Here is a 13768-nt window from a genome sequence, read left to right on the forward strand (position 1 = left end):
GTGAGAGAAGATTTGGAATCACTGTGTCTATGTCTCCCACACAGAGCTTGAGACAAGAACTGCCCAGCTACCATTTGCTGCTAAGCCAGATTTTAAGTCAGAAAGGTGCTTTAAAATCAGAATTCCCTACCTTGAACAGTGCTATTTGCCTGCCCATACACCATGCTGGTTTTGCTTCTCTTCCTTTCCAAAAAAAAAGAGGACCATTTGTCCCACATATTCTTTTGAGAAGCAAAAGGCACACTGTTGCATATCCTCCTTTTTGCATTTGCAGTAAATATAGAGGCACACAAAACAAAAACCAAAATACTGTTAAATACTACAAACTACAGTGAAAATAAAAGTCACAATTTTGCCATGAAAGTTAAAAAAAAAATCCTAGCAGTAATAGTACTGAGGAAATGCACAAAAGGAGTGAGATCCATTTAGACATATATGTGGCAGGAGTGGTATTTTATGAAATATTCAAAAACATTAAAATCTCATCTCTGAGTGTCAAATTTCTTCTCTACTATTCAGACATAATTTTCTGCCCTGGAAAGACAGGACGAATTGACACATGGCAGCTATTCCAGTATATCCTCTTTTATGTACACACTTTAGACTGTCAGAAGTTTGTAGGTGAGGATATTTGGGTCTGTAAAGGATGTTGATTCTTATGGACATCCATGAATTTGGAGTGCATGAGAACTGGGTCACTATTGATACTCAAAAGAACAAGCTTAAAGTAACACTATGTGCTTTGAATATGTGTGTCTTTTCTGTTTTTGTTATTCTTTTTAGACACTTGGCATTCTTCTCATGTTTTCCCTCCTCATGATCCTACCTCTCATTCCCCTGAGAACTCTCACTGTTCTCTAAGTGTACACACCACCATCTTATCTTTCCTTCCTTTTCATCTCAGCTCTCATAACTCTATTTCATCCCATGTTAGTTTCCTTTTTTTTTTAATCCTCTATGTGAAAGCTGCTGCATGCTGAGTAATTCAGTACATTTCCCTTCCCCGTGACCCTCAAAGCATTTTCCAGTATTTCCTACAACAGAGTATGAAGCAATTAAGACGCAGTGTATTAATTCAATGACTTCTCAAATGTCATCTACCTTTTCAAGGACAGTAGCCACAGTTATCTATGAAGTGATGCATATTTAGTAAAAGCAACTCTTTTGCAGTCTTGGCACACTTCTTCCTTCATAAGGCATCTGACATAATTTAGCCCTTTGGTTGCTCACTACAAACGTGTGCATTTTGTATGTGTGTATTTACTATTTTAAATACATAATTCAGTATCAGAAAATGTTTCCCTGATATGGTAAAATGCTTATGTGTGCAAATAAAGTGCATTTGTGTTATTGTACAAGGTATTGAAGTATGTTTAAGTATGTTGAAGTTAATTTGACAGGCATACCTGCTTAAATGCATTGTGTATTCAGGGTGTTAATTTGAAATCTGACTTTCTGCTTAGTCAAACTCTTAGAGTGTTCCCAACACTTCAGTACAACCAGCAGCTTCTAACAGATACCATCGAAATCTTCAGAAAATATTTACCATAATTTTTGATATGTCCTCTTCCCTTTCTGGAGCAACATTTTTAATTCTAAGACTAGGACTTGAGATATCTATATCTATATCAATATTGATATAGATATACTCCAGGACAAAAGATAATTTGAATTAAATATCCCTGCAAAATAATACCTTTACTTCTGAGAACAAATTATTGTTATAGTCTGCTATTTATATTTATATTTATATTTATATTTATATTTATATTTATATTTATATTTATATTTGTAGTCACATCCGATGGCTCTGAACCAATCGAAAATGTGATCTTATTGACAAAATTCTTACTTCTACAAAAAAGGTCATATTTCAACGTGAAAAACTGATAGTATTTGACAGAGGGTTTTATTCATTTATTAATATCAGTGTGGGCTTTTAAAATTTCTAATTTATGTTCTTACTGAGAGAAAAATCAAGCCTGTTAAAGGGCTATTGCAACATAATTCTTAACAGCTGAGCAACAGAAATAGGTTATATAAGGAGCAGTTGTTTTACTGCACATCTTCTATAAAGTTGTCACATGAAAAACATACTTGGCAAGTTATTCAAGATTTATAGGCACTCAAATATGATGCTTGCAGTACTCACAGGTGGCATAACTGTATGAGGCAGAGTGCCAAACAAATAGGAGTAGTAACTGTTCAACAGTGTGTGGTGTTTGCAATAGATCAGGTTGATATGTATCAGTTTACTTACAAATGTAATCCATTTGATTTCACTTCCATTCCAAAACACTTACTTGACCTGAGACTTGGCACGCTATGCTCCAACTCAAGACAAGCCTATTTAATAAATTGACAAATGCTCTATAACAGGAGCTAATAATGGAAACATGTTCACTGTGAACTACTACTCAACTCTACAAAAACTCTGGATAATTTTTGTACCGTGAGAGTTGTTCATAGCTGAAATAATTACTGTGTTTATACTGTCATTTGTACTGCTCTCCAAAATGTTTGAGCACTCCCCCATCTGTGGTTTAACTGCAGCACTTCTGCACAAATAAATCTTATTTCATCCAGTAAAGGCAAAATGCTGACAAGTGGAAAAAAGAAATGTTCTCCCATGACTACTCTGCTGTGCAAATGTTTCTTTGTCTTTTCTGGGATCATATCTTGGTTTGTGTGGAGACATTGTTAAGAAAGAAAACATTTTTAGGAACTTGAAGAAATATATTATTTTGTGGCCTCCTTCATCCTCTTAGTTTTCATTGAGAACAGCCAAAAGTAATTAATTTAAATAATGAAATGAGCTCACAAGAATTCTATGAAACAATCTCTGGCATCTGTAATTAAAGATATTATAGTTGCCAAATCAAAGGAACACAATGCCCTTGTTTAGGAAACTCCAATATGGTGGATAAAATTTGACTAAGAATCCAGGTTAAAGGCACGTCCCATTACACTTTCTGACATGTATAATCTACCTATAACAGCAGTGCCCTAGTCACAGTGAATTCTAAAGGGTTTTTGAAAAAATTAAAACTATTTTAAACCATGAATAAACTTTCTTTACTTAAAGCTTTAACACAAACTTTGTAATTCCATCTGGTTTTAGGTATATAGGGATAATTTATCCTTCAGAAGAAAAAAAAATGGATTGAATTGCTGCAGGATTTCTAAGCAGCAAATGTTTCATAACAGAAATGCAACGAAGAAATGTGATTCATGTGTGAGCAGGAAACACATAAAATATTTTGTCCAAAGTGGATCTACAACATAATGGAATGGTCCTATCTCTCTTTTCTGGGGCAACTGGTGGTGAAAGACAAAACCTAATGGTGACCTGACCTGGAGTTAACCTAAAAAGTAAGATGTGCTCAATCAATACAAGGCTCTACTGCTTGTCAAAGTCACCATGAAGCTCATCAATATACCATTTCTTTCTCTTTTTCTATGTCATTAATTGGTTCCTTCAGTTCTGGTGAAGAACACAGAACAGGAGCTTCGTGACAGGCGTGGAGACCAAATATAGTAAGGACAAAACCTTCTTGATCTTTTGGGAGGCTATTCCAAAGATGCAACATCCCAAAGAAGCCATGGAAACATGGAAAATGTTAAGGCATAATGTAAGAAACCCCAGCCACCTGTAGTGAGTTCAGGAATGAAAGAACTATGCCTTTGAAAAAAAGTGAAACTAAATCAGCAGCATGGTCAAAAACTGGTGGGCCCGCAAAAAAGTCTGGACTATGACACTTCCTAAATGTTACATGGTAGATGCAGAATATTTTTATCAATTTTATGCTAGGATTCAGAGCAGAAATATTTTTCTGTTTTTTGTGATAAAACCTTTTCAGAATATTTCAGTGATTCAAAATCTCCCTTTTGCTTTAGCAGCATATTTTTAACAATATGAGGCTACTAGGTTTTGGGACTGGAAAATTTCAAACAAGAATTTACTCAATTTTCTGTTTGAAATAAATGTTCAGCTTTTGGTTCCATTACCATGTGAAAAATGTTCTTGGTAAGTTACTAAAAAGAAAACAAGTGACACATACACCTTTTCAAAAAACATTCATCATTGAAATAAATACCTACAAGAGGCATGAAAATCCAAACACTTCTCAGATATACACAGAAAGGAGCAACCACACTTCCTACACGGCACATCATGCTTCCACTTCCAACAGCAAGTGATCTAGACAGAAAAGAATTTGATGAAGGATTCTGGCAGTTAAAGGAAACAATTAGAAATACACAGACACTTAAAACATCAGTAGGATTTGTGTCTTTGAGCAATTATACTGGGAAGCTGTTGCTATGCCAATGTAAATTTATACTGTAGTGAAATTCAGCTGCTTCTGTAATTAGGATTAAAAATATAATTATCATTCAGCACAGATCACGGGATGACCAGCACTTATAAGAAAGGCATAAAAAATGTTTAAGAAACTATTGAGTATTCTTCTAGTTCTTCAATGGAACCTATCAATGGACATGGAATGCAAAATAAATAAAAAACTACAATAGAGCCAAACTTCAGACAGCTCTGAGGCAGATGAGGAATTCATCCCATCCCAAGTCTTTCAGATCACCACCACTGATGCCAAGAGCTGCTGGATCTGGTATAGAATAACAAAGTGAATCAACATCAAATTAATGAAAAATATGTAGCTGGCGAAAGTTCTTACCTTACAATTGTTGGGTAGAGTTCTGCTGTGTAGAGATATATAAGGCCAAACGCCACACCTATGGAAAATTTTCCAGCCATGTTTGCTAAAATAATTAATATATTGAAATCCTATTAAAAGAAAGAACAAATAAATACATCACCAGAAAATAACACCCTTCCAAACATAATTTACGTTCTTCAAAACTTGTGACCCTTCTTTAAACAATAAGCAATACTCATTGCTTGCTTTTTAAAAATTGCTCAATAAGCTACTAGTTTCCATATCACTTTTTACCAGTCCTGGTTCACTGAAGCCCTGGGAGCATTTTATGTGCGACTCCAGCAATGACAGTGAAACTTGTACTGAAAATACAGAAATCCATCTTAGACTGGCAGCTACAACTTAATGCCAGCCTTTAATTAACTATTCTATGATTTAGAAAGAGCAGCTGCATCTACCAACTTAAGAGCCTTTAAAATTAATTTTTGCTATAGGAACACTTCCAACCATACATGACTAACCTGAGGTATGAACATAATTAAAACACAGATCAGTGCACTTAAAATAAGGAATGGAATGAGTGTGTTCCTCCTTCCCAGTTTGTCCATCGCAACGCAAGCAATGATATAGCAAGGCAACTCCACAGCACCTGTCAGTATGAAATTATCTCAGTTTAAGTCATGATTACACATATTCATCTTATAACTGTAACTTCCTCTTTATGAGGAATTTATCTGATCTAGGGGGTAGCAAACAAGTAAAATCTAAAGATAATCAGTGTGCTGGGCTAGTTCATTTGGTTACAGAAAGTGTGACAGAAGGCAGAGAACAGCTTAAAATACGGAAGTGGGAGTGGAGAAGGACAAGGGAAACAGATTTCACAGCACAGAGCAACTGCAGTTCTCTTTGGGGTGGAAAATTACAGAAAAGAGCAAGGCCACAGTTTCTATGACACTGACACTTCTGTCTGAAAGCTCTACATTTGCTGCTCTTCTCCTTCAGGCATTTTCACATTAACAGCTCAAGTGTACCCACTGGGAATATTGCTGATGTCACACTGACACAACGCTCAGGATTTGCCAGCTTCCACCTGGACAGGGAATGGTAGCCACAGGTGCCTTTCCCAGCATCAGCTCAAAATCATCCCAGAGTAAAAGGCAAGATAGGTCTGTCCACATCCATTTTTCTGAGTAAGCCCCACTAATACAGAGTGCAGTTCCAGCTTTCTCCCTTCTCCATAAAAAAAAGAGGGCTTACAATATCCCACTCTTAATCATCCCTTCCTAATGTTTCTTTCCAGAAAAAAACTTCTGCCACTCTAAAGGATCTGGCATTTAGAGTTTTGTTTGCACTGTGTAAACATGATTTTCCCCTAGACAAAAAATACTGAGGCAAAGCCAGTTTGGACATGTTTTAAGGCAATTTGCTCAGGAAGAATGTCCAATGTAAAATCAAGGAAGAACATAAGGTACAGCCCTGAACAGCCTGGATTCCTTTACTAAGTACATATAGCATGTTGATACACCTATAATACCAGGAAACGATCTTTTGGGGTTGTGTTGGAAAAAGCAGGTTGTAATTATTCTGTGTCTGTTAGTCTGCTAAAATATGTTTAGAAGAGGTGGGTGCAGTGTACCCCGCAATAGCAGTTCTGTTATCTGTGCAATACCAGCACCCACTCTTCAACACATCAGTCTAACAATACACTGCAATACATGACAAAACAAACTGGAATAATGAGAGCCCCAGTCCTTCTGTAAGGCTGTGTACGCGATTAGTCACATTCACTTCACTGAGAGTACTCAGCTGCACAAAGCAAAGCACATGATTTAATTCTTTACTGGCTCAGAGCTGCACGTCTGATCTGCAGTCTTCTGAAGTTAGTGGAATATTTCCACTGATGTTAACAAACTTTGGATCAAGCCTTGAATGCACTGAGCTGCCTTTATAAACAACTTACATGCCAGAGAAAGATTACGGCCAGAATGATAAAATTAGAAGAGCATTACAACTTAATTAAAAATACACTTTTGAGAAAACTGAAATTACTTCATTCTCAAAATTATGACTATGTTTTCTACACAGACAAACTCAACATACCATGACTATAAGTGATAAAAGGAATATGTTTTTTCTCCCATTTTCCTAGTTTGTGCCTTTAACAGAGCTGTGTGGATTTTGTGTTGCTTGTCTGCTTCCCCTGGTGTTTGTGTGGATCTGCTCTAAGCTTCCAGAGCAAAGAGAAGACAAGCAAGAATATGGTTTTACAATCAGAAAGACAGACAGAGAGGAATTCTGTGCACCAACAAATTCTAATTATTTTTTCTCAGATACAGTGAAATTTGGAGTGAATGATACTCCTCCTGTGTTACTCAACTTTATAAGGAGTTAGCAAGAAACTTTTTGAACACGGTTCACAACTGAATGAACAAAGTAAAAAATTGCCTGTCAAATCTATAGATATTTTAAAATGTTATGTTCCAGTCCTTTCATTAACAAAATAAGGTACAAAAATATTTACCTATGAGAAAGAGATTTAAATATTCATTGCCTCCTAGACTGACAGAACTGAGGGAGAAGACGTAGTACCCCAAGCTCCCAGTGAACCAGATCATCCAGACTGTGATGGTCCTTCTTGCCATTTGCCAGTTACAAAAAAGGTCTAAGATGTTGTGCTTCTTTGTTGAGGATCTATCATCATCACCCATTCTGCCACTGGATAGATCATCTTGTTGGACTGAGCACAGTTCAGAAACTTTGCAGGGAGTGCTGACATTATTCCATCTTGCCATTGTATCAATCACTTTTTGTGCATCTTCATATCTTTCCTCTGACAGGAGCCAAAAAGGTGTTTCTGGGAGCATCCAACAGCACATGACAAAGGGAAGAGTTGCTATGGAGAGAAATATCTGATAGACCCACCAGGTCCGAACCAAAAATCCCACGAGTGCCACAACCATAATTCCCATAGCAAAAAAAGCATGGACATGCATAGAAGCCCAGGTTCGTGCCTTAATGCCAACAAATTCAGTCACGTAAACGAAAGCCACAACCAGATAGCCACTTGAAACCTGGGGGGTGGGAGAGAGAAAAGAAAAAAAAGAAACCAAAACAGAGTGAGGTTTGTTCTTACTCTCCTTGTGCACCAGCAGTAAAAACAAACAGGTAACAGTGTTCCACACCTGTGTTAATTGTGTAACCTGTGGTAATTGTGACTGCACTGGCCTGTCTCACACTGACAGAAAAAAGTCAACCATGAAAATGAATCAGCTGGAGAAAAAATTCACTCAAACTTTCAGACTGCCTGGACACTATTTAAAGATGTGAAGTAAATTTGGATGCTTCTCTGTAGTGGGGGACAGCCAGCAAGAGATAGCTGTGAAGAAACTTAATTTGCTGATGTCATTATGGCCTTCTCCTCCAAAAATCAGCTTGCTTAATGACATCACAAACTGGACACTTGGGAAAGAGAGGCCCCTGAAGTAATTGTCACTTCTGAAAATCTTAATCTTGGCTTTTAAGCAGACTATTAATAACCTGCATGTCAGAAAACTGCATATTTACGAAGAATTACCTTGCACACCCTTGTAAAATATCTCAGTAAATTAAAGCTTTTACAATATTGGAAGAGAATCTCATATATATATACACAATTACAGGTTCTCATATGGTATTAAGTGAATGCAATTACTGGCATATTCGGCATAATAGTATTTCTTTATTGAATATATATATATAATTGCAAAACACAGCTAGAGAATATAAACTAGAAAATATTTCAGTATATTGTTTTGATTAATCAGTTTTCCCATTAACAATATTCCAGTTCATACTCTCCAATTCTGAACCCACTGATAGTAAAGCTGCACTGACCTCAGTGGCACGAGGCTAGAATTTAGGACTGCACCTTGAAAATCAGACCCAGTGGCCAGATAAAACCTACAGCATTGATCTGGTCAGAGTTTTTTGGTTTTCTGAACTACCACAGGGCCTGGCATCAACATCCAAGGCAGTCAGCAGAGGGCCAGCCTGTTCAAGGCTGATATGAGGCAGTTTTTCCTGCTAGGAAATTCAGGCAAAAGGAACTCCAGGTACAAGGTCCTGTTTTGACTAATGCACTGTCAGCAGGAAGAGAATAAATTACAGGAATATTTTCAAATATCCAAGCCATGTCAAATAAGTTAATTTTTTTGTGATGGCATTCTAATTTCTTTATTCATTATGTAATGAAAAGCTCAAGAATGTACTTTGGGCTGTAAAATAGTTATTTAAAATTGGTTACTATGTATAAATATTGAATATGTGTCAGATATGGGATATTTACCACACACACATAAAATTGCGTGTGTTGGTCTGCATAAACACATATACTGAAATACCCTTAAGTACAGAACAAAACATCTAGGTGTTAAACATGTCTGCCTATGTATTTAGTATTCCAGATACAGCTTAAAAGACCAAAGAGATGCATGGAACAGAAAATGTGCATCTCTCCTCCATCGCTCAAAATGGTAGAGGTAAAAATAATACTTATTATAGATTTGCTAGTTCAAGAAGAAATATATTCCATTTCTAACAATAAGGAGAAATGCAACAGCAGCTGCAATGCAGAATCCAGAGTTTGCTGTTCACACTTGGTATTTAATTACCAGTCCAGCAGAGGTTGGGAAGGAGGAAGTACCAAACACTGCTTCATACAGACGCTTTCTATTAATTCAAAGAGGAAAACTGCTGTGGTCCAAGAACATTCAGACTCTCCCTGCTCTGCTGAAATAAGTGCAACAGACGGGGCTTTAGAATAGTGAAGTAGGGGAGGAAATAATAACAAAAGGGAGGTTTTTCCTGAGAAGGGGTAAGAAATGACATAGTAAAAGGGCCAGGGTGAGCATCCTTTCTTACCATAGCAAGGAGAAAGCGCACAATCGCGAAACTGTAGTAGTCAAATGTGAAGGCCACTGTGATGCCAAATACAAACTGACCAGCACTTGTGAACCATATAACACGCTGTCTTCCCAGCCTGCAAATCACAGCAGTAATAAAATCATGAACAACCGCAGACATTCTATTAAAATACACCTGCAGCTCCAGAGAGCCTAGATGGAAGTTGGTAACTCACCACAGAAACTCTGGTTTAGTTACCTGTATTAATTTGTCAGCAATTCCTGCTTCCAAGAAAAAGGATGAGTGGAACTTCCATTCCACAATTCTTGGCTGGAAGCAATGCGCAGTGAGCATTACATATGTTCACATGCAGTTTTAACTTCTATGAACTGTTTGGTAAGTTTACTCTAATTTATGAGGACATAAATCAGTTTTTCAGATATTTTATATTAAGTAGCATCATGTTGAAAATTTCTGACAAAAGTTAGCTGTGGTAACACATGCCAACTTTTGTCAAAGTAACAACCAATTTTGATAGTAAAGAAAGGTTTCTGTAACATATCTTTGTCCAGTTCTTTAAAACTGAATTCTCTAACAAATGACAATCCCATAATTTTGTGATTTCTGACAGCACATAGGCATGCATATAAAAACACAGAAATCCAGGAAGAAAGCAAACTAATGGCAAAAAAAAATCACGTCAAATACAAGCTCAGGAGCAGATATACAAGACTCTATTGGGAATTCACTATATTTTATCTACAGCTGTTCTGTAACACAAACTGCATGGAATTATTTTTCTTCCCTGATAATAATTCCTTGATCTCTTATGATCTCCTCCATTGTAAACAGGTTTTTACAAATAGGGATATTACTTTTAGACAGAGAGTTTGAGGACTTTTGGACTGGGTTTTTTTTTTCTGTGAGTATTTTGTACTCCAATAAAAATCCTCCTGTTTTTCTCCAGACTTGACCTGGAGTCATGATTTGGTCTTTGATCCCCGCCAGAAAAGATCCCAATAAGTCTTAGCTATCAGAACTCTTCTGTTGGGAAATCTGTTAACTGGTAATGGGAGGGACACACAAACTTATTTCCCATGAGCCAGAATGTGTCAGAAAATAATAACTTGCAGCTGTAAATTCTGCAGCTGTAAATCTGCAACTCAAAACGTGTGTATTATCTTAACTGGTTGTCCATGGGTTGAATAAATGAAAATGAGAACAATACAATCCCAACCTTATAAATCATGTCCAAGTATTAATTAATAAAGTTTTGAATTATTTAAAAGGACTCAAAACAGATGTTGGCATTATATTCTGGTTTTGTATTAAATATGGTTTTACACAGCCTGGGATTGGGAGGCAGATTGATTCCATGTGTTCTAAAAGCCAAAAAAAAAAAAAAAATTCATAATTGCTTTTGCATTCCCATGTTGTGACTGTCACACTGTAGTGTTGTGCTAATGAAGGAAAATCAGAAAACAACACGCCTGATCTCCTTGTTCTGCTTACACTGTTAGATGTGGGATGAAATGTCACTCTTCGCCCAACAGAACTCTCAGTCAACAAGCTCCTTTATAGAAAGATAGAAATAATCTAAACCAGCCTTCAACGCAAAGCACAGGTACAGAAAGCGCCCAAGACCAAGCTAAGTTCAACATAGCTTGGATATTTGATTCTCATATGGACAGATGGGCATGGCTGGGTGCTCTTCTCAGGCAGGAATACGTCTGTTTGTGTTGAGAGAGAAAACCAACTGAGGCAGGAGGCCACAGATGTACACCCTGAGGCTCAGTGCTGCTTCTGAGTCCAGCTCTGGTGCTGGATTTCAGTGCATGATCTGAGATAGCACCCAGGGAGGAAGCACTGGAGAGGAATGGGCCTTGGAACCATGAGCAGATCCTCCAGGGCTGATGCTCCTCCTGCTCAAACAGAACTTTGGACATGCTGGTAAATAACTGAAGTTACAGCACAGCTCACCTATGCCCATGTTTCCTCTTATGTTCATGAGCTTTCAAGAGAATTAAGTTTAAGCTAATTTTTCAGGGAAAACCTACAATTGGACAGCAAGGAAAAACAGTATATGGGTGTTTAAGATGGTGGGGCTTGATTAAACCCTTGAAGCCCTTGCATCAGCCCCACTGAGCTGTACTCATGACAAAGGTTAGGAAAGGTGATTTTCAAACACATGATATTTAACCTTCCAGTAGCCCTTCAGCTGTTTGTCATATTAAAAAAAAAAAAAAAATCTGGATTTCCATGGGAAACCTCTTCTCATGAAAAATGAGGTGAAAATCTACTCCCAGGTTTTACCATTGTATTACAAGGAGCTATTCCTATTCCTGTCAAAATAAACAAACAAACAAACAAATAAAAATCTAAAGGCAAATACTAGCTGCACAGGGCAATTCCAGTGATCAAGGCCTAGAGCAGTGTATGACCAAGTATGAAAAAGTTTTAAAAGTAAATTACTTGAGAATACATTTTAGAATTACTTCTTGTTATAGGAAAAAGAATCCAAGTTAAACAGATCTGTGAATAAAGCAATAGCCAAAACTTCTGAATGTTACATACGTAGTTATGAATACAAAATGAATGGAAACAACAAAACCAGCTAGACACTCATGGAGTTACTGTTGTCTGAAGCTACAATTTTCAGAGGGTGGCACTTTACCTGTCAGCAATGTCACCAAAAATCACTGCTCCAATCAAGACTCCAAGCATGAACGTAGGCTGGATTAATTTTGCAAGCCATTCTCGGTCACAGACCAGATCCCACTGCGTAACAACAGTGCTCTTCCACTTGGTATCATCATAGAGAAATCCATCAGAACAAGGAAATACGGATTTGTTGCCTTTGTATTCATATGCCAGAGCCAAACTGACTTCTCGTTTGGACCTGCTGCATTGATCAAGTTCCCAAATGTCTCCATTTTCCAGCTGGACTACAATGTAATTTTCTGTTGATGTCCATAGTGTCCAGATGTCCTCTATACTTGATGCAGAGGAGTTGTGGAAAAGAACACTACTCACATTTCCAGGGAACCCACATACAAAGTTAGGAGTAACAGCCATGAACACAGATGCTAAGTAATGAATACCACATGACATAGCTTGAAAGACAGATGCAAAATAAACACATGCTTGAAATCTGTAAAGGGAAAGAAAACATTTTATTGAGCAAAACAAGGACATAGCTTGAAAGAGAGATGCAAAATAAACACATGCTTGAAATCTGTAAAGGGAAAGAAAACATTTTATCATATTTCCTCTATATGAGAAAAAAATATTCAGCATAATTGTTGGGGTAGATCAGTAAATGGAGATATCATTAACATGTTTAGTGTTTTGTTGTGTGGCACTGCTTCGACATTAGCTAAGCTTTGCAAGAGAGCAAAGATGAAAAAAAGATCCACAGTAATCTATTGTTAAGAAAGTGTGCTGCTCTAAGCTATGCGTTTAGTCCTACAGAGAAGACCATTTAAAATTCAACAATTCTGGCCTTAAACACTTAATTTGAAGCAACCTTCCACCCCCCAATTCTCTGTAACACATCCCCTTAAAATAAAGCCTTAGATTACTTGAATTGTTAGAAAACCAAAATGTTTCAACCTCAGGTTCTTAGGAATAGACATATGTGCATCAAATAAAACAAACCAAACACATTACACCCCTAATTCCATCTATCTGTATCTCTATAGCTGTATTCCATCTATTTTCCATCTCTCTTTATCACAGCCAAAAGACCAAGAGAGAGTACGTGTAGACACACGTAGAAGATAGAATCTGAACAATGTGAAATGTTTTGTACCAAAAGAGCTCTGAACTGGGTTGGGTTTTGGCTTAAACAGGGTGTGCAATAACCATTAAAGATTGTATCATAAAGCAAACCTAGTAAAAGAATGTTTTATGCATAGCCTGAATTTTGGCATTTTAACAGCTTTTAAAACTTCCTTGAGAGGCAAGTAAACCTTAGTATAAAAATTGCACATGTATTTAGAATTTCAAAAGACTTGCAATGAACTTTAGTGTCACTGTATGCAAATTCTGGACAGTTTCTGATAATTCAAGCATAAAGAGTCATTTTCTCAATTAAATGTTTAAATTATGCATATAATTAGCACAACATCTGTTCAGAAAAAACAAAATAGCTTTTGTTCTCCTCCCTTTTTTATTTCCTGGAGACCAATCAATTGCAATAATTTCAAGAA

At 36.9% G+C, this 13768-nt stretch overlaps 1 protein-coding gene across 1 annotated transcript in view; it reads right to left on the bottom strand.

The window, feature by feature from the left end:
* The window catches only part of SLC22A16 (solute carrier family 22 member 16), a 34686-nt gene that overhangs the window by 4788 nt on the left and 16130 nt on the right, over positions 1-13768 (bottom strand). The window contains exons 2-7 of the mRNA XM_066315241.1: positions 12232-12708; positions 9576-9693; positions 7198-7747; positions 5198-5325; positions 4695-4804; positions 4102-4201 (exon numbers count right to left, since the gene is read on the bottom strand). Coding sequence (XP_066171338.1) covers positions 4102-4201; positions 4695-4804; positions 5198-5325; positions 7198-7747; positions 9576-9693; positions 12232-12708 — 1483 coding nt within the window. The remainder of the gene's footprint in view (positions 1-4101; positions 4202-4694; positions 4805-5197; positions 5326-7197; positions 7748-9575; positions 9694-12231; positions 12709-13768) is intronic.

Source organism: Sylvia atricapilla, chromosome 3 (genome assembly GCF_009819655.1).
Source record: "Sylvia atricapilla isolate bSylAtr1 chromosome 3, bSylAtr1.pri, whole genome shotgun sequence".
NCBI lineage: Eukaryota > Metazoa > Chordata > Aves > Passeriformes > Sylviidae > Sylvia > Sylvia atricapilla.